Source organism: Macrotis lagotis, chromosome 3, assembly GCF_037893015.1.
Source record: "Macrotis lagotis isolate mMagLag1 chromosome 3, bilby.v1.9.chrom.fasta, whole genome shotgun sequence".
In the NCBI taxonomy this organism is placed as follows: Eukaryota; Metazoa; Chordata; class Mammalia; order Peramelemorphia; family Peramelidae; genus Macrotis; species Macrotis lagotis.
The window spans coordinates 28,564,621-28,585,334 of record NC_133660.1 but is presented as its reverse complement, the minus strand read 5'-3'; the positions used below and the strand labels follow the sequence as shown (position 1 = coordinate 28,585,334).

The following is a 20,714-nucleotide window of genomic DNA, read 5'->3' as shown; positions in this document are numbered from 1 at the left end:
GTCTGATTTGTAACATTGCATTGTTTCTGCAGTATAAATATTCATATTGACAATTTAACAATTAATCATCCCATGTCTGTATAAGCTGCCTCCAGGATATTGCTGAAATCTTAGCCAGATCTCATCCAAGTAATATTTTCTAATAAACCATGTGGCATCTGATGGTGATAAAACCAATCATTTTTCCAGTGCTTTTAACAATCAGTGAAGATGGCTACCCTTATAGATATGATTCCATTTCTTTAAAAAATGCCCTCAAATACATATGTTTTCTGAGCTAAGCTTGGTTGCCTTCATTGACTGACTGAACTCCATTCTCCTGTGTCCATTCAAGCCTCCATATCACATGTTTTTTATTTGTTCTCTGTGCCTCTGACATGGCTGATGACAAATGGTTTTCTTAGTTGGAGGAGGGAATTGCCAAACTGGTCTGAGGGTGAACTAAAAAGAAAGTACTGACTTGGTCTTATTCCTAAAATCTGCCTAATTAACCAAGGGAATTGTGACTCTTGAGCCTCGAGCCAGAGCCTCTGGGAATATAAAGATCTCATTTTGGCAGCAGGTACCTCCTCCCTAGTCTTGGACACAATCTGGTTTATCATTTTGCTTTGGGGTCTGTTCTCAATCATGGATGTGAAATCCTGTAAAATCCTGGGATGCTATGGAGCTACTTAGGAAGAATGTCCCCCCCCCCCTTTCTTTCTGATTTGAGTTATACAAAGCCATCAACTTTATTTCCATATTTGGAGCATAAGCACATGATGCTCAAATTCATAAGGAAATATTGAAACATGTTGGCTCATTATAGGCGATGAAAAAAAAGTAAATTAAGTTTATGTCTTACAAATATTCAGACTCAAAGCCACATGAAAGGAAGACTGTTGACTTAGCATAAACCCAAACTATATATCATTTGGAGAGGAGAAGGGAGAACAAAATGAACTGATAATCTGCAAATTTTTAATTGACAAAATGCAAGCCCCAATGTGTTTTGTGTTAATTTCAAAAGATTTTGTTCACTAAAGCTTTTGCATATTAGGAAAAATTACTCTTGGCTGTGCTAAAATCAGCATTTGAGGATAATATTCCACTCAAACTTGCAGGACCTTGGCAGTTGCTTAATTACATCAAGTTCTGAAGATAATTTGTATACATCCTAGGATTACAAAGGCAATATCTTCGATATGGATGGGTAGGATTCTGGGCCATTAATCTCTTCTAACTGGTTCCATTATTTGGTCACAGCTTTGAAAAAGAAGCTTCCCATATGCCAATGAGTATGTTAGATTCTTTTGGATACTGTAGAAAGCTCAGGGAAGTTTAATAATTAAAAGGTATATAACACTAACTTTTGCAATATATTTTACAAATCCTCCTTACAACAGCTTCGTGAGATAGATTTTATATAACAGACACACAAACACACATTGCCTATTTTAAGGATGAGGAAACTGAGATAGATATGCAATAAATTATCCAACATCATTCAGGCAGTAAATTTCTATTTTCTATATTATTAATATAAGACAGTCTTAATTTGAATTTAGGTCTTCATAACTCCAGACCCAGGATTCACTCCATCGAGCCAACTAATTGACTAATTGACCAACAGATTGACTAATAAAATAAAAGGAAGAAGTGGATAGGAAAGTTTCTTATGGAACTCTTATCCTTAAGACTTAGCACTAGATGATACCATCACAATCACTCTGCCTCTGGTCATGCATGAGGAAGCTGGGGTTCAAAGAGATCACAGCATCAGATAATTGAGTTAGTGTGGGAAAGAAATTTAGAGACCCAACTATTCTACTCTAACTTCCTCCCTTTACAGATAAGAAAAAGGACCTGTAGAGAGATAAACCTCACAACTTGTCCCAGGTCACACTAATAATTGGAAGGGGCAGGATTCTCTTTCCACCGCACCATGCTGTGAAATCTATTGGAATATGGGAATAATAATGGAAGCAGGAATCGAACTCCAGCACTTTGACTAATAGACAAATGTTGTGTTCTCTGTAACATGTTTCCTCTCCCACATTCCAAAACCATTTCGGACTAATTCCTCAAAAAAGACCCCAAAAGGCCTTCTCTCCCCCCACCCCCCCATATAACTCATTGACCCTGGAAGTCATCACCATTTCTACATTTCCATTATGGTCCCAATTCTATCATACAATAAAATCACTCTACAAGGAAAACTCCAAGCAATTATTAAGTTGTTTTTGACATACATTAGAGCCCTCAGGTCTAATCCAATTCATATTTCCATTTTATGGAGAACTCCCATGGACATTGTGCTTTCATGTAGGTTTCTGGGTTTCCAATAGGAAAGTTATTTTTGTTCTTGCAATAGTCTTGACTGATATTTTCTAAAAACTTTGCATTGTTGTTCATTTAGGAACTGAGAGATCATATGATTACACTCAATTATTTTGGGGATAAGGAAACTGACGTGGGGGAGATTTATCTACATTCTTTTAGACTCAAACCCAGGTCTTCCAACTCAAATCATATTCTGTTAAGCAAAATGACATTTCCAGGAAGGCAACTTCTGCTAAAGAGCAAGAAATGAATATTCTAATACCCCAATAGACCTAGTAATTCACCAGAAGGGCCATTCCCTCCATTCCCTTGCAATCCATGTATGTCTTTGTTGTACACATCAACATATATTCACACAAAATGCACTTAATATCTAAAAAAATCAAAATACTTTTAAGAAAGTATTTTAAATAAATATTTAATTCTATTATTGGCATTTACAAGTAGAAAGCATACAGTATGTTACAATTATCAAATGTGAAAAATATGAATGTTACATAAGTAACAAATGTGAAAAAGTACTTTTCTTACTTTCCTGAAAGTAAGAAAACTATTCAGCATAGGAAAATATCAATATCAAAAACACAGCTTAAGTGTAAAAAAAAAGTTTTTTACACAGTACAAAGGATTTCCAAATGGACGGGGAAAAAAAACAGCTTTTTTTGTTGGATTTCTATTTTAATAAATTCTACAAACACAGGGTATTTGAAAATTTGAGTCCACTAGGAGGCTCCCTTTATATCAATTCTTAAAAAAAGGTCAAGAATGCAGCACTTTTTTTCTTTTTTACAATAAATAATCTTCGAAAAAATGATCATTTGAAAATGCTGTACTGTTGAGAACAGTGCTCCCCAGTCATGGAGATAGATGGCAGTACTCAGGGATGACTTCTACCCAAGTACTCTGGGTAAAAGTCATCTCAGGGAAAGGAGGGATGGAATAAGTACCCACAACAGTTAGCAACAGAACTTGGAAGTCTTGATACAATTTCCTCACCAAATCCTAAAGTGCTGACCAGAAAGAATGAGTTGCTTCTAGCACCACTTCCATGGAGAAGGTCCATGATCCTACACATGCAAACCATCCAATGTATTGCTCTTTAACTATGCAAACATGAGTTACAAAAACTGGACTTTTAAAGGGTGGTTAACACACTACTTATTCCTTCATTTAGGCATCGGAGAACTCTTTTCCATATTTCAAAGAGGAAACTAGATCCTCAGTGTTCTGACGATGCAAAAAAAAAATGAAGCTATTAAAATGGAACCAGCACAAACACTCCACTGTTGAAACACAAATTCATTACCAGAACAGGATTAATTTTAAAATCACACCCAAACAGTGGTCAAGAGGAATAAAACCTTCTTCAAATTCTGCATGCTGAATGTCTAATTCTAAAATGTAGTGCATGCAGAAGAAACCAATTCATCATTCAATTAAAAAAATTAAATCTGTTTCAGCAGCATAATGGTTATTTATTTATTTTTTGAGGTCTCCCTTAATCAGAAGTTAATTATGGCCTATTGTCAAGATATGGACCATCTTATATCTGTAAGCGCAGAATGGTTTGCTTGCATCTGGTATTGCCTTTTTGTCCTGCCAGTACATAAAGTCTACACATACTGCTCTGCTTCCCCATCTTTGGAGGCAGGCTTATTGGTCCGAGCATTGCCTTCTTCACTGGCTGTTGTCTTTTCTGGGAGAGATGCCAAGTCTTTAAAAACATCTACATAATGCCCAAAACCAGGGCCCCAGTTTAACAGATTGTCCCAGTTGAAATTGCCCGCCTGCTGCCCAAGTTTCAGGGGCAATGTGTTCTCAGCAACATTCACCGCTGCTGTTGTCTGTGTGCCCATGGACCCTCCCTCAGCCCGGCGGCCAGGATACCTTCGAGTCTTCAATCTAGCTCCGTAATTATCTTCATCATCTGCATCTGATTCATTGACTTGAGATAATTTGGGCATGCGGGATGTGTAGACCATGGGTTTTTCCCGGTCATATTCCATCTCAGAGCAAGTGAAAGACTCGTGAGAGTCACTATCAGATGAGGATTCTGGAGCCGGAATGCCATCAGCTGGGTTCCTTGTTCTGGATAGGGGTCTCCTACAATCCTCCTCTGAAGAAGACCTGCCATGGTCTGCACTGCAGATGCTTGGATTTCTAGGGCGAGGAGTGTTTAGTCTTTCAACCTCCTCAATTGAGAGTCCCACTGGAGGAGTAGATTCCAGAGGCATCTGTCCAATTGGCTGCTTCAGGCGGCTCCCTGGTCTAGAGCCATGGGTTGCCATGGTCTGGGGACTCTTGCTTCTCCTGCCCAGTCTGGTTGCATAGTTGAAAATACCAGGCTGGCACACATCACCATGCATCTCCAATGGACCTCCTTCCCTTATGGAAAGATGCAGTTCCCTGGCAGGACTATTCCTGTAGAATGTTGAAGATTTAGAAAAAGGAGCTGGGCTGTGACGAGAAAGAGGGTTGGGAGTGGGGCAAGCAGAGTGGCTCAAGGAACTGGTTCTTAGGCCCTGGCTATAGGAAGGCTGGTAAGTCAAACTGCTTGCACCCAAGGGCATGGGAGATTGTCTTGCAAAGCCCAGGGGGCTGTGTCTCTGTATGGAAAACTTGGGGGTATGGCTGCGGAATTGTTTGTAATGCTGAATGATGTCTGCATCTGAAGGGGCAATGCTGCTGGCATTGTCTATGTCATAATGTTCAATCTCCTGCTCAGGGGAAGCCAAGGGAGCACTGGGGATGGTTTCAGTGTTGGGAGGAAGATCTGTCTCATCATAGATCAGATAGGGGTTTTCCCTTTCGATGATATCAGGCTTAGGGTTTCCTTCTGGTTGCTTTCTGACTGTCATATCATCACCGTAAGGAGGGATGTTGTCTGGATCATCGAAAGCTACATTCTCACTTCCTTTTTTCTTCTTCTCCTTGATTTTCTTTTCTTCCTTGGGTGCTTTGGCCTTCTTGCCTCTGCATTGATTGCACAGAATCAGGCTTAACACCAACAGAACGAGAATTGTGGCACAACTGCCCACAATGGCAGGGACAGCCCACAGTGGCAGGGAGATCTCCTCTGGGACCTTGGTCAAGATACACACATGGCCTCCAGCACTGCCAGCCTTGCATGTGCTTCCCTCGGGACACTGGACACCAAGGCATGCCACCACTATCTCACAAGTCCTGCCGGTATGCGACTCTGGGCAGCTACAGGTGAATCCAGAGTATAAGACTGGTTCACAACTGCCTCCATTTTGGCAAGGTTGGGAGGCACAGTCTCCAGGAGGAACACACTTGTAGGCAAACCACTGGTTGATGCACAGTAGATCACCCCAACAGGGATTGCTGGCACAGATATTGGGGCCCCGGCAGCCCAGTTTCACGGATGGATCTGTCTTGGATATAGTCGCCAAGCTGTGCTTCCCAGCAAATGGAAGGCTCTCCCTGCCATAAATCACTGAAGCTATGCAACCATCGAAACCTGCCAAGAGGACAAGAAATTTGTCAGTTAATGAAAACTTCAAGCTAAAATCACCAAGGGACCTGAGGACTCAGAGCTAGAGATGCTTTCTGTTTCACTATCATGAAGAAGAGAAAATGGAGAGGTGCTGCAGTCTCTGCAAAATCACAAGTTCAGAGGGTGAAAAATCAAGGTTCTTTTGATCATGGCAGTACTGGATATATTGAAAACTCATAGAAGTTGACATAGAACATTGAGGATGGAATCATGGTTCCTAGATGTACCACACTGACAAATGCAATGTGGAAACTTGTGGGAGAGAAATGAAAAAATGGCAAAATGTGTGTTATCAAGCTATATTCTGTTGTTGTTGATCAAGGATCCAGTAGGGAGAATCCAACAACATTGATAAGAAGATCTACTTGTGACCTCTCACAGACAGAAGACTGTAGGGAAAGATTGTGGGTCCTCTTCAGAAAGGCAGTGCCTAAATCCCTGGAAGGGAATGGGATGGCAAAAGACTCTTGAGATGGTCATTATAAACTGAACTGCATCATAAGAGAATCCAGTATCAATGATATCTGATGTAACAGCAGAATAAATTCTAGTCAGATAATAATTTTTGAGTGATATTTCTTTTTCAGATTATTTTTTCCCTTTGCAATTTGTTTATGATTTTTTTATGCCTGGACTTTTCCTGTTCCCTTTCTCACCCCTTCCAATTTTGTAACTTCTCAAGCCAAAGCAAAGAAATAAAGAAATAAATTCATTTATGAATACAAGAGTGATGAGTGGGGGGAGTGGAGACATAACTGATTGATTAAACATAAAATTATTTTATCTTGAGTCTCCTTGGGCTCTTGGAATAAACTTAAATAACTCTCCCTTTCTCTATTTCTTTATGAAATCTCTGAATTCATAAAAATATCTCCCACGTTTCATCATTTAATTTAATTGACTTGGTGTGTTGAGTTGAGGAAATGATAAGATAACTAAGTAACAAAAGGACAAGGAAAAGAAACTTCTGGCTGAGTAATCCTACATAGGGTAAAACAAAACATTAAAAAAACAAAGTCCTTCTGAGTTGAGACAAATAAATACAATTTCAACTGTGCGTGAATTGTAACCTATCCAATCCAAGTCTGTCTGAATTTAGTCAAGAGGAAAGTTTAAGCTTCCAAATTAGGTAAGGGAACCTTGGTTAATGGGGTTAATAACATCAGTTTCCTACCAACTGTGCATTCTTAATAGTTTTTAAAGAAATAATTTTTTAAAAGTTTATAGTACCCTAATTCACCATATTGAACTTCACTATGGATCAAGACTTCCTGACCTGAGGTTTGTGAACTTGAAAAAAAGACTGGCATACATTTCATTATAATCGGTTTCCTTTAAATTCCTTTTCATTTTTTATGCATTTAAAATCATAATTTTGGAAAGGGGTTCATGGATTTCACCAAAATATGACCAAATGGGTCCATAGTAGGAAAATAAAAAGTTAAAGCCTACTGTCTTAGATTCTCTCTGTCCTCTTGTATAATAGTACGGAAAACTTCAAATGGATAGACTTTGTCATAAATGACAAAATCATCTGAATTTCCTGACAAAAGCACCTGAATCACTTAAAAGGTCATAACGAAGTCAACTGGATGTCTTGTTTTCAAATGACATCTCTTAAATAAGCATGATGACTTTTTCATTGTAAACAACTGATCTTCCATTTCTGTCACAAAGCATCCTCTAGGACAGGATGAGTTGAGGAAAGACTCTATTTACCTTCTATTACAATTTGGCTTTTCACAAACAGGATTCGTTTCATGAATCAGTCACTGGTTTAAATATTTTCTGGCAAAGTTCTAGAGGCACAGGGATCCTGCTATTAGAATTTTCTCTAGGAAAGAGGCCACAGCTGAGTAGAAGGGCCTCCAAAGATGTCTAAATATTTAAACTGGGTTGCCATTGATAAATGAAAAACATCTTTCTTTGTTATATGGTAAATATTAAAACATCACTTCAGGAAAATTTATACGTGTAATATTTTTAGAATGTTACAGAACATTGGACTTGGAAGGTCTTTAGAGATCATTTAGACCAGTGGTTCCCAGACTTTCTGAGGATGGAGGCTATTTTTTTGATGTTAAAAACTTTCTTGGAATCCATTTTTTCTGTGTACTATGTCTGCTTGCTGAGAAAATACATAATAACAAAAAGCTTCTATGCATTTAGTTTGGATTTTCACGGATCTTTTTCTCATATTATTCCTACTATTACTACCACTGCTTCTACTACTACTACTACTACTACTACTACTACTACTATAACTACTACTTCTAGCTAGCTAGCATTTATGTAGCACATTCTATGTGCTTGCCTTGTGCTAAAAGTTTTACACATATCATCTCATTTGATCTTCACAACAACCTGCAGTAGTAAGTGCTGTTTATAATTGAGAAAACTGAGGAAAACAGTTACTTAGTCAAAGTCACAGAATTGGCTAAGTGTCTAAAGTTGGATTCAAACTCACATTTTTCTGACTCCAGGTTCTAGCTAGGTGCCTTGCTTATAATAAAATCTACATATGTGAAATGAAAGATTGCAAAAAAATATGAGATAGGGAATTTACCTGTGATTTCATTGACATAGATAGCTTCTAAATTAGGAAACTACTTCTATTAATCTATGTCAGCATCTCATCTGCAATTTATAATTTTCAAGCACAATGGCATAAGGAGTGATGGAGAACTCCTTGGGAGTCCATGGGGAGATTTCCAAGGGTCTATGAATTTAGATGGGAAAAAATATTACTTCATTTTTACTGACCTTTGGTTGCTTTTGTAGTTCTATGGTTTATATTTTATGCACCTGAAAAAGGTTCTGAGAATGTAGATGCCCAGAGTCTTCACTAGACTACGAATGACTGACACACAGAAAATCCAAGACGTTCTATCTTAGAGAGATTTTTACAGAACTAAGAGGATAAGTGATCTGCCCAGCATCACCTGTCCTATCTATATTAGAAGTGGGACTTGAATCCAGGTCTTCCTAGATTCAGGGTCTATCTACCAGAGTACTCTAATAATGCATGCCTGTGATAGGTTTAGTATTATCTTTCCCTTAAACCCATCCCTCATCCTAACTCCCCTATTTCTGATGAGAGCATCATCATCCTTCTATAAACTAAGGATTTCAATCTCACAGTATCTTAAATTTTCATTCTCCATCATGTTCCCCAAACTGATCAGTGGCCAAGTTCTATTCACTCTACTCCCATGACATCTCTCATATATATCATCCCTTTCTCTTCACTCATGACGTCACCAAACTTTTTCTTGTTCACATTATCTCTCTGAATATTTCAATAGTCTTCTATAGAAGGGAGATTACTGGGCTAAAAGCTAGATCTGAGTTCCAATATTGACCACTGCCTTTATAGGTGTTTATGTGTGTTTGTGTGTCTCTCATCTCTCTTTCCAACTTTAAAGAATATAACTTCCTTAGGCAAATTGACCTTTTGCTATTTCCCATACATGATATTTTTCTCCTATCACCCTTCTTTTATACTGGCCATCCTATGTATCTGTAATGAATTCACTCCTCATTTCTCTCTCCCAGAGTCCCACTTATCCTGATTTCATTCAAGCACCATCTTATATTCTTAAATATGGAGCCCTTGCAGAACACCCTTATTCCCTAAAGAAGGATCGATATTTTTCCTCCTAAGCTATAACTCACATTCAGCTAATTTGTTTTAACTTGTACACATTTCATGTGAGGGAGGGAGATGGAGACAGAGAGTCAGACAGATAGACAGATGGAGACAGAGACAGCAATGGAGAAAGAAAATTAGAGAGAGAGAGAGAGAGAGGAGAGAGAGACTGACTGGCATCTAGAGGATTTGGACTAGAGTGAAAAACAAGTTAGTTTAAATCCAGATTTTAGTTATTTTATCCTGCTTTGGTTTCCTCAAATGTAAAATTGATAAAAAACTGTGCCTTCAGGGTTGGTATGTTCATCAAATGAGAAAATATTTATAAAGTTCTTTGTAAACCTTAAAGCTATATAAATTCTAGCTCTTATTATTGAACTGAATTAGTTTTTAAATGATCTGCTGCCTTATTTCTCAATTCCTGAACCTCTTACAATAGCTCTGAATGTTGTTCCCTCTGTTAGATTGGGAGGTTCTTGAGGACAGGATCTGTCTTTTGACTCTCTTTGTCCTCTCAGTGTTTGGAGTTTCTGGTTCATGGCAGATAAATAATGTATTGAATATTGACTGATGGAAGCCATAGCTGTTGGAAACTCTCAATTTGATCCAGTCTCTTCGTTTTATGAATGAAAATAAGACCAGTCCTAAAATGACATTAATCTTGGTAGCATAAACGAGTAGAATTTAACTGTCACTTCTAATCCAGACTCTTCACCATTTTTTTTTAGGTTTTTGCAAGGCAAACAGGGTCAAGTGGCTTGCCCAAGGCCCCACAGCTAGGTAATTATTAAGTGTCTGAGACTGGATTTGAACCCAGGTACTCCTGACTCCAGGGCCGGTGCTTTATCCACTACACCACTTAGCTGCCCTAACTTCACCATTTTACCCTAAAATTAGAAACATTATTATTTCTTTTTCTTATGATTCCTTTGATTTAAACATTCAAAGTGATACATAATCAGTTTCAGGTCTTCTTTGCTGTAAATGTTAGACTGCATAATGTAAGACAATACTCAAAATTTTGCAAAAATAATTAAGGATTATGCATTTTTATTGTGGTTCATATTAATATTCCTTTTTATAGAAAATAGAGTGTAAATTTTATTGGAAGTAATTTTCTCTTTTCTGCTTATTTGTCTGTTCCTGTTTATGCTAAATGTGTCTCTTTTAAAAGAAAATACATGATGACTTTTGTACATAATTGAGTCAGTATGCAGTATAATTTTGAAACACATTTTTTGTATTTAAGTATTTCTTTTGTGAGTGTTTAAGGATTAAGATAAGTATTTTAATGCTTTAATCTGGTATTATGACGAAGACAAAAACATATTTTGAGTGTGAGCATAAAAAGACATTGATCCTCTGCCCTAAAAATGGTTGTTGAGGTGAGAGGGGGTTTATTGGAAAAACTTCTGGCTTGGTAATCAGAAAACTACGATTTGAATCTTGCCACTTGGTAACTGTTACTTGTGTGACCTTGGGGATCACAATCTTTTTGGGTCTCAGTTTTTCTCACTTATAAATGGGTTAAATAGTAATCAAGGGGCCTTGGGGTCCTAAAACCATTTTTTAAGATCTTGGACCTCTTTCTTGGACAGAACCATAATGTAATGGTAAATAAATCTCAGTGACTTCATGCTGCCGACTTATTTCCAAAAGGAAGTCATTCAACTCCCTAATGAACCTTAATTTAGATAAATATGAGTGATAGGGGGGTTGAATAGTGCCTGAGGGGATATGAAGGTTTGCAATATACTGTCAGAGGACTTCTTTCATGATTCAACAAAACAAGTAAGCTCATATGAAAATTAACAGCATAACCTTGGGGCTACCTACAGGGGACTGTGGGCCTGGAGAGATTCTATAGATGACAGTGAATCAGAATGAAATGGTAGATTTTGTGTAGATGCATTTGTCTACTGTAATTTTATATATAACTTGCTGTAACTGTACAGTTCTTTTTTTTTTTTAGATTTTTCAAGGCAATGGGGTTAAGTGGCTTGCCCAAGGCCACACGGCTAGGTGTCTGAGTATCTGAGGTTGGATTTGAACCCAGGTACTCCTGACTCCAAGTCCTATGCTCTATTCACTGTGCCACCTAGCCACCCCTGTACAGTTCATTTCTGTTGTAAACATCATTAAAACCGTTTTCCAAGTGTTTTTTTTTAAAGAAAATTAAAGCATAGATTCAGAGTCATCATGGGTGCATAGAGCTGGGGCTGAAGGAACTTGAGAGAATGACTACCATGGTCCCTTTAATTTTACAGATAAGAAAAGTAAGACTGAGGAAGGGTTTTCATTCTTAATTACTCCTAGGGAAGAATTTGAATTCTGGATTTCAGAACTCTAACACATTAGTCATTACACTATGCTATTTTATAAAGACATTTTAGTGTCCAAGAAAAGCAGATTAAATAATGCCCTCAATTTAGCCAGGAGTGGGGTGGTGTTGGGATAAGTTGGGGAGATTATATTGGTTAAAATCATCAGGTATAGAAAGTTTCCTATTTTAGCTAAAGTTTTTTGCTAATTATATGTTAATTTATTTGTTTCTATGGACTGGAAGGTATGCACCCACTCAATTCTGGTCCTTTGGATCAAGCCTACTCTCTTTACTCAGTTACATCTCAGAATAGAAGCCAATATTTATTTGAAAAAAATGAATATTTATTTTATCTATTTAAAAAATTATTCACTACTTTTTAAAGAGGATGGATGATTTCTATTGCAGAGTGTGAGATGCCAAATCGCTTTTGCTATTTTTAAGTTTTCTTTTTCCTTTTGTTTCTTTCTGTCATAGAAAGAATCAATTCTGCTACAAAGGTATGACTACTCTGTTGTCAGTTCTTTTGATTTCACATAGATAATGCAAAACCTTCAAATACTAGTGCTTTATGCTTCAAATTATTTATGGACATTCTCAAAGAAACATGAGATAGGATTGACCCTTCACATGTTGAATTGATCCTTCACATATTAAATCCTCAAGCACATAAATTATAGATACATATTTATTTAAAATTAAATTGCTTATTTAAAATGTTTATTTAAAATTCATTCCAAATTAGGTAAGGAAACTTAAAGAAGGATCAGTATTCTTCCTCATAATGAAGTATTGGAATATTGAAGAACAATAGTAGATTAATAGACTCATCCAGCATAGAACAGTGGAATGAACTAAGAAGAGGAAGTTATTCTATCTATTAATGGTCAGCTTATTTACTCCTAATTCTTTACAGATGAATAATCTAAAGCCGTAGTCAAATGGTTTGCCCAATGTCTAGCAAGACCTGGGTTCAAATGCTTCCTTACACACTTAGTAGCTGTGTGATCCTGCGTAAGTCACTTGACTTCCTCTCTCAATTCCAGTTTCCTCCTCTGTCAAAAGAAAATAATAACTTTTATCTCATAGTATTGTTTATAATATATGTCTATATACCTCTAATCTGTTTAAGGTATTATTCTTTTTTTTATTTTGGCAAAAGTGGGGTTCACTCCTGCCAGGATCTCTGTTTTTATCAAGATGAATATTCACTTCACTGATGAAGATCACAGACTCTTTTCTTCAGCTGTCTTGACTTCATGAACTGTTGTATTCAAAGGCCAACCTTCTGGTAAGAAGGGCATGCCCTTCAAAAAAGATGCTCAGACTTGCTACCGGGTCCACACAAATTCTTTTCAGCTTGAGAGAACTTACATGAGAGCTATCAAAATAGTTTTTAAGAAGTGAGAGTAATGGTTTGTGTTGTTATATTTTCTGATTTTTAGAATTTTAAAAATGACACATTTATTATTAAAAAAAAGTCAACTGTAGGCTCTGATAAAATATTTGGTGCAGGGCTGATGGTCTCAGAGAAGATAAAGTTAATATTGTGTAGAAGTCCTGGTACTTTTTAAGAAGAGACACATCTTGCTATGGATTTTCCCTTCTAATTTATTTAATTATATCTGTTTTTTAAATTCAAATTTACCTAGTTATCAAATTACTACTATTTAAAGTATTCCTTTTGGGGGGAGGTTGGAACATAGATTTAGATTTTGAGGGGACCTTAGCTTCATTTAGCCTAACACCATTTTACATATCAGCAAACTGAGGGAGATGAAGCAATCTGTCTAAAGCCACATTGCTAGTAAAGGACAGTGTTCTCTGCATCTGAGTCCAGCATCATTTCTATTGTATCCCTTGTGCCATTAATTTGGTTAAATAGGTGCTCTTACCTGTATCCATGTTCCGAGGGGCTTGGTTGGGTGGAATGCCACCAAGAGAAATGGTAAGCACATCAATTCCACCAAAATCCTGTGTGGGGTGCAGGATATCCCGACTATATATTCTGTCTATAGACAAAATGGTGGAAGACCCATTTTTTCCCAACAGGAGGGAATGCCAGTGGCCATCAGCAACATAAAGCTCAGGGATATGTCTCTCAACTTTCCCAGAAACTCCAGCATCAGATGTAAAATGAATTTTTCCACTCCTTATCTGTAAAACATATTGGGCACTGGATGAGCTCTGTGTTTAAAAAACAGCATCTATCTTTAACAAATACCCAGAAATAAAGGAAAAAAACAATCATATAAGTCATTAAAGTATTCCACTTGTATTAAGTTTATAGCTCATGGAAGAACTGGAAGATGTTTTTAAAAAATTTTTTCCAATTGATATTTTATCTCATTTTTCCAATTTTATATCATGTTGAAAATCATTCACCTACAGGCATATGTGTATTTTGAAGTTACGTAATTTCCCTCCACCCTCCCTTCCCACCCACTTCCCCTCAGCGGTGAATAGTCTGGTGAATATTATATATGTGTTTCACATGTTAGCATATTAGTCATTTTCTGAATGAGGAATTAGAATTAAGCAAAAAGAAAGAAAACCATGAGAAAGGAAAGAGAAATTTTTAAGAAGTGAATGTAATGTTCATTCAGATTCCATAAGCTTTTTTTTTGGTTTTGTTTTGTTTTTCTTCCTTTGGATGGGAATAGCATCATCCATACACCATCTCCTAGGTTTGTCCTGGCTCTCCGAACTGCTGAGAGTAGCTGCAACCATTAAGGTTGATCAACTCACAATATTGTTGATAACACGGACAATAGAACTGGCAAATTTTGTCTTACTATGCCATGTACCTTCTTGTAATACAATCCTTGTTGTGAATAGCCAAGGTGGATCAAAGAATGTAGGAAAGGGAGTAATATTCATAAAGGTTGGAAAGATGGGTTCGAGTCAAGTTGTGAGGGATTTTAAAAAGCCAAACTGAAGAGTATAGAACTGATGATAGAGGTAATAAGGAATCCCTGGAGGTTATTGAGTAAGGGAGGGACATGGTCACTCTGCACCTAAAGGAAATTGCTTTGGTAGAATTGTGGAAAACGGCCTGAAAATACACAACAAAGATCCCCACAATGAAATATTCAACAAGTGACTGTTCAATCTTTACTTGAAAAATGAGATTCCAAGAGGCTATTATCCAATTTCATGTGCAGCCAGTAATGGGTGGTCCTAAGAGTCAAACTCCAGTATTTTGACCCCCAATCCTAGGCATCTTCCACTATAGCATGCTGTTTCTCTATTTGGGAATTTTAGGCTGACTAAAGCATGCGGTTTATTTATATACTTTGCTGAAATGTGGAAAATTCGATATGCAAATGGTGAATTTTTAATAACAAGTCTGGAAAAGCATTAAGGCGGTCTGAGTTTTCCAATTTCTTGGAGCACTCTATGGAGCTGGTCACACTTTGCCTTTTGGAGGCCTGGATTGCAGGATGGTCCTGCTCCAGTTTCGAGGGCCAGCTCAGGGCTCTGGGCAGGATACAGGAGGAAGGGCAGAGTTCCAAGAACGTAATTCCATCATAACTGCCAGACAGTGTTGATGTCTTGGCACAAAGGTAGAACTCGGGGAACAGCTACTCAAATGACAGGAATGGAAAGATATAGACATATATTTTGCCACTCAGACCTGTCATTATTTTTTTCATGCAACTGAATCATGTGTTAGAATTATAATGTAATTAATAGCTATTTCTTGGGAACAGTGTCCAATAAATCTATGGCATCATTAAAGAAAAAATAAAAACAAAAACTCTCCACTTCTACACTGCAGAGAGCAACAGATTTACATAATCTTCTTCTTTGCCAATAGCATTCAGTGTTCAAGGCCTCAAACAAAACAGCGGCTAAGATTGTATGGTCTGTCCTACTCCATTGCTAAATGAGCAGTCAGTGGAATAGATATGGTACTAGACTTAGAAATAGCATGAACCGGAATTAAATTCTAACTCAGACACTTTCTCTATTTCTTTATCTGCAAAATGTAGATGAAAATAATAGCTACTTCATTGAGTTGTGAGTATCCAATGAGGTAATATATGTAATAATAATAGATATATTTCTAGAGCATTTTTTAAGGTTTCTGCAAGGCAATGGGGTTAAGTGGCTTGCCCAAGGCCACACAGCTAGGTAATTATTAAGTGTCTGAGGCCAGATTTGAACTCAGGTCCTCCTGACTCCAGGGCCGGTGCTCTATCCACTGCTTGACCTAGCTGCCCCGCTCTAGAGCATTTTAAGTCCACATACATTACTTATGCTAAGGACATTGTGGGGGATGAACTCTTATTATCATTTCTATTTCATAACTGAGAAAATTTAGGATGAGAAAAACTAAGTGACTTTCTCAGGATCTCATAGCTAGTGTCTGGGCAACATTTGAATTCAGGTCTTTACTTTCACATTCAACAACAGAGACACAAAATACTTAAAAGAATTTTTGATCCCATATATTTCCTCCGGTGATGCAAGTAGCTAGCATTCATGTCCATCCACCTGATGTGACTTGTTTTTAATGTCCTTTCATAAGACTATGCACTGAATGTTCTGAGGTCTTACTTTGTTTTCTCTGGGTATTATAAGGATATCTGTGGATCGCTTTAGTTGTCTACCTCCTATTCATTATCCCCATCAAGAGACAAATACGATATAATTTTAACTGACCATTTTAATGACATCCTTTATTCCTGTTGTTTGCTTATTCCTTATTTTTTCCCATCTACCATCATTGTTGTATTGATGACAATTCTTCAAAGAAGAATAGAAATTCTTCATCTACTTTCTTTTTCCTATTTGTATAATCTGACTCTTTGGAGTGTCTAGTCATCTCTTTCAGAAGACTCCAATATTCTCAGGTTTGGTAAAACCAATCAGCACAATGTCAGGTCATGATATCCCATTTAAATAACTATGAAATTTTGATTTATTTTGTGTTACTTGGACTTGTGAAGTCATCATTTTACCTACTACTGTATATTGACAAATTTCACTAATTTATGTTCTTAGAGAATTTCCCAGGGAATTAAAAGGCTAAATAATTAATAATTATCCATTATTTTATTCTAGAATTGAGCCCTAGGGACAGAGATCATGAGTTAGAAGCAATGGAGTTAAATAATTTTAAAGGTGGCATAGAAATTATCTTTCACAATTCTGAATTTTTGAGATGAGGAAACTGAGGCTTAAAGAGATAAATTAACTTGTGTATGGTTAAATAGCTAGCTTGGGGCATAAGCAAGAAAAACCCCAAGTCTCCTGATTCCCAGTTTAGTTGTCTCCCCTTCTTCCAAAATAGGTAATTGTCACTAGTATTTTTTTGGCAAGGAATCAGGTAACAAGCATTATGAGGGTGATAAAATTTGTGGCCTTTTGGTTTTGTTTATAAATCATTTTAAATTATTTGCTGTTTGCTCTGCCTGGTAAAGAGATTTATAATCGTCCCCATTTTATATTTAACCTTTCCAAATCAATATAAAAAAGTCTGAGAAGAAACTTCTTTATTTCACTTCTAGAGGGAAAAACTTAGTGAAGTTAAGATTTTGCAGAATTTGGATGGAATTTTTGGAATTTTATTTAGGTCTACTCCTGTCATATAAACCAAATCACATCAGCAATATCACAACCCCTTCCACCCCCGACCCCACACCTTTGTTCATGAATCTTTCAGTGTCCTCACAATCATTTTTCTCAAAGGAGAAATAGAACCCAAAATAACTGGGCTCTTCCTCAGAATTTACAGGATCCATGACCTATAAAAGAGCCTAGGAATATGTTTTCTCTATAAAATTACATTATATGGAAACCAGGTTGGAGTAGCTGAGCAAGGAAGCTAATGGTCTTCTAGACGAAAAGTATTCCTTGTGGGTGACTTAAAAAAAAGTGGAAATTAAAGAAACATTGCAATTCATTGTCCAAAACAAGGCGTTGCCAAATTAGTTACTACCTCTAGCAATATAAGGAAAACAAATGAAATCGTTGCAAGCATTGAATTCTTCGTGAAAAGTAATTTCTATAGAGTATTCTTGTTAGAGATCTGGGTAACTTTTTAGAAAACTTGATTTAATCATAAATTTGAAAAAAATTAAAATGTAAGATCTAACTTTAACTCAATGATAACATGAGGTTTCATTCTAATGAACAAAAAGTGAAAACAAATAATAAATGTGCCTATTTTCCTTCAGCTGAGCAATAAACATATAGTTGAGCATGAAAGAAATATCCCTCCCCTTCATCTTCTTATCCTCCCCCCTCCCTATATCCCCAATTCATAGGTACTCATTCTGGGAAAGGGGGGTGGAGAATATAGCATGGAAAAAAGGGAATATAAACTTATTTTATAAAATAGACAAAGAGAAAACAAAGCACTTATGACAACCTAACAGAAGTCATTTTTCCTCATTTCAAATAACATTTAAAAACTTAGTCTTTCAGACCTTTATTACACTTTGTTACTGAAATGCATGTCTGGGGAATAGAGAAGACAGATGAATTGGACCAGTGCCCAACATTCATCTAAGCTTTAATGGCTTGTAAAAAAAAAGGGGGGGGGGAGAAATTATGAGTAAAATGATTTAAACCATGACATTGCAAATAGTCCCATCAAATAAAGTCCACATTGACTATTTAGTCTTACCTTCACAGTAGTGTAATTGCTGCTCTCCTGGATGTGAATTAAAATCCCATTTTCACTTCTAGTTCTAAATTTCACTTCGAGGCTGTTGACCCCAAAAGGCTCCATAATATCCCCTCGGATGCTCTGTTTTAACAAATAGTCCCACTTTCGACTCTGGCTCATATGGTAGTCCAGTCGTCCTTTGCCCTCCAGAGACAGTGCTGTGTCAGGTGTCATTGCTGAAGGTAGAAGAATGGAAAATGAGGTGAATTTTTCCTTTAGTTGAAAACTCCTAAGAAAGGTCTTGGAGTCCAAACCTTTCATCTTACAGTTAAGGAATCTGCCAAATTGACAGTTTTCGAAAAAGAACAAAACAATAATAGAACTTGATGTCGAATGGCAGTGGAACAAAAAATCTCCGAAAAAACCCCAAACAACTTTTTTTTCCACCTGTAGCTTTGTGTTGATACAAATTCTTGAATTAGTTTCTATGCTTTGTAATGAAAAACACTTTACAAGGGTCATCATTCATTGGTGAGACAGTCATTTAAATAATTCCAGAGATAAATCACTGGCATTTGAAGAGGTAACCACCTGTTGGGAATCAGTAGTGATTAAACTGACCTGCCCCATGATTTATGAACATTTTTGAATGCCCCAGCTTGACATGTGGTTTCATACTTAATGTAGTTTGGTAGCTCTTGATAGATTCCCATCTGTTTAAAGTATGCACAGAGAGATATCTGAGCAAATACTTTCATTCTCCCCACTACCTATATCAGCAGGGATCCTCCAGGTATGTACATTATGTAGTCTCAAAATATCTATATATTGTGAAATAAGGTATCCAAGGAAATAATAGACAATGTTCCTAACAATGATCAAGACATAAATTGGAAGATGAAAATCAGACTCTTGTATAATGGCTGCACTCAAAAAGTGCTTAGGCATGGAAGACTGATTGGGTTTTTTTGTTTTTGTTCTAGCTCATCTTCCCTTTCAAGATAGTTGCATGGTTGTTTTTTGGTATTGTCTGATTTTTTGTGACCCTGTTTGGGATTTTCTTGGCAAAGATATTGGTTTGCCATTTTCTTCTCCAGTTCATTTTATAAATGAGGATATTGATGTAAGTATGGTTAAGGGACTTGCCCAGGGTCACACAGCTAGTAAGTATCTAAGGCAAGATTTGAATTCTAAGCACTACATTCTATCAACTATGCCGTCTACAATATGTTCAATAAATGCCTTCTATTAGGATATTCTATCCTAAATAATTAAGCCTAATCACACCTGTCATAACTCAAGGCACTTGATGACTGTTATTTTATCAAGGGATTTCTCTTTGTTTTTTTGCATGACTTACCAACTTCCCCTCCTGGTGGAATAACTGTGCTGATTTAATCATCAGTGATTAGCGATTTATTATTCATTTATTTTATTTATTTTAGTTTTTGCAAGGCAGATGGGGTTAAGTGGCTTGCCCAAGGCCACACAGTTAGGTAATTATTAAGTGTCTGAGGCAGGATTTGAACCCGGGTACTCCTGACTCCAAGGCCGGTGCTTTATCCACTACACCACCTAGCCGCCCCGATTAGCGATTTAGATGTAACATTAGTCATCTGTGATAGCCCCATCCTCTCTCCCAACTCTAGTAAGTAGCGATGAATGAGGTTTGGGGGTTTGAGAATGCAAAGAAATTATCTTAAATTTAATTAAATGGCTTTGAAAGAATAATCATGATAATATCCTGGACCTGAAAAATAGGTCCACTGCCAAATTACTGAAAAGGCAATTTTTAAAACCATTATCACAATATTTATAAATTAGTAATACATGCCCTTCTGATGACATTATGAATTAAATGCTAATGTTCTCATTTATAGAATTTCCCACCAGACCTGAAATGTAAGCTAAGTACTCAATTTCCTTTTGGAACGCTCAGTTTGAGCAATCTTTCCACCAAAGTCCAGGACAACCTACTATAACTAGTGCCTGAGACTCTGGAAGGGTCCATGATTTGCTCAGGGTCAGAGTTATAGAAAGTGTCAGAGGCTGGATTTCCTCCTCATTTATTCCGGCTCCAGCTCCAGTACTCATTATCCATTATACTCTTCTCATCAGTTTATTCATGAGTCTTAAAAGCACTAATATTTTACTTGCCTAAAAAGATATATGGTTTAAAAACTAATTATTATCCTATAGGAAAAAAAGTCATTTATTGAATTTAACTCTCTAATTAAGTGTATAACCAAAAGTAGAGTCCTGATTATGTCTTAATCTGGTTTGT

General features: G+C 36.9%; 1 protein-coding gene across 1 annotated transcript in view; it reads right to left on the bottom strand.

The window, feature by feature from the left end:
* Nucleotides 1-3,772: 3,772 nt before the first annotated feature.
* FAT4 (FAT atypical cadherin 4) overlaps nucleotides 3,773-20,714 on the bottom strand; it is a 210,511-nt gene continuing 193,569 nt past the window's right edge. The window contains exons 15-17 of the mRNA XM_074231539.1: nucleotides 18,449-18,666; nucleotides 13,707-13,968; nucleotides 3,773-5,803 (exon numbers count right to left, since the gene is read on the bottom strand). Coding sequence (XP_074087640.1) covers nucleotides 3,936-5,803; nucleotides 13,707-13,968; nucleotides 18,449-18,666 — 2,348 coding nt within the window. The 3' untranslated portion in view covers nucleotides 3,773-3,935. The remainder of the gene's footprint in view (nucleotides 5,804-13,706; nucleotides 13,969-18,448; nucleotides 18,667-20,714) is intronic.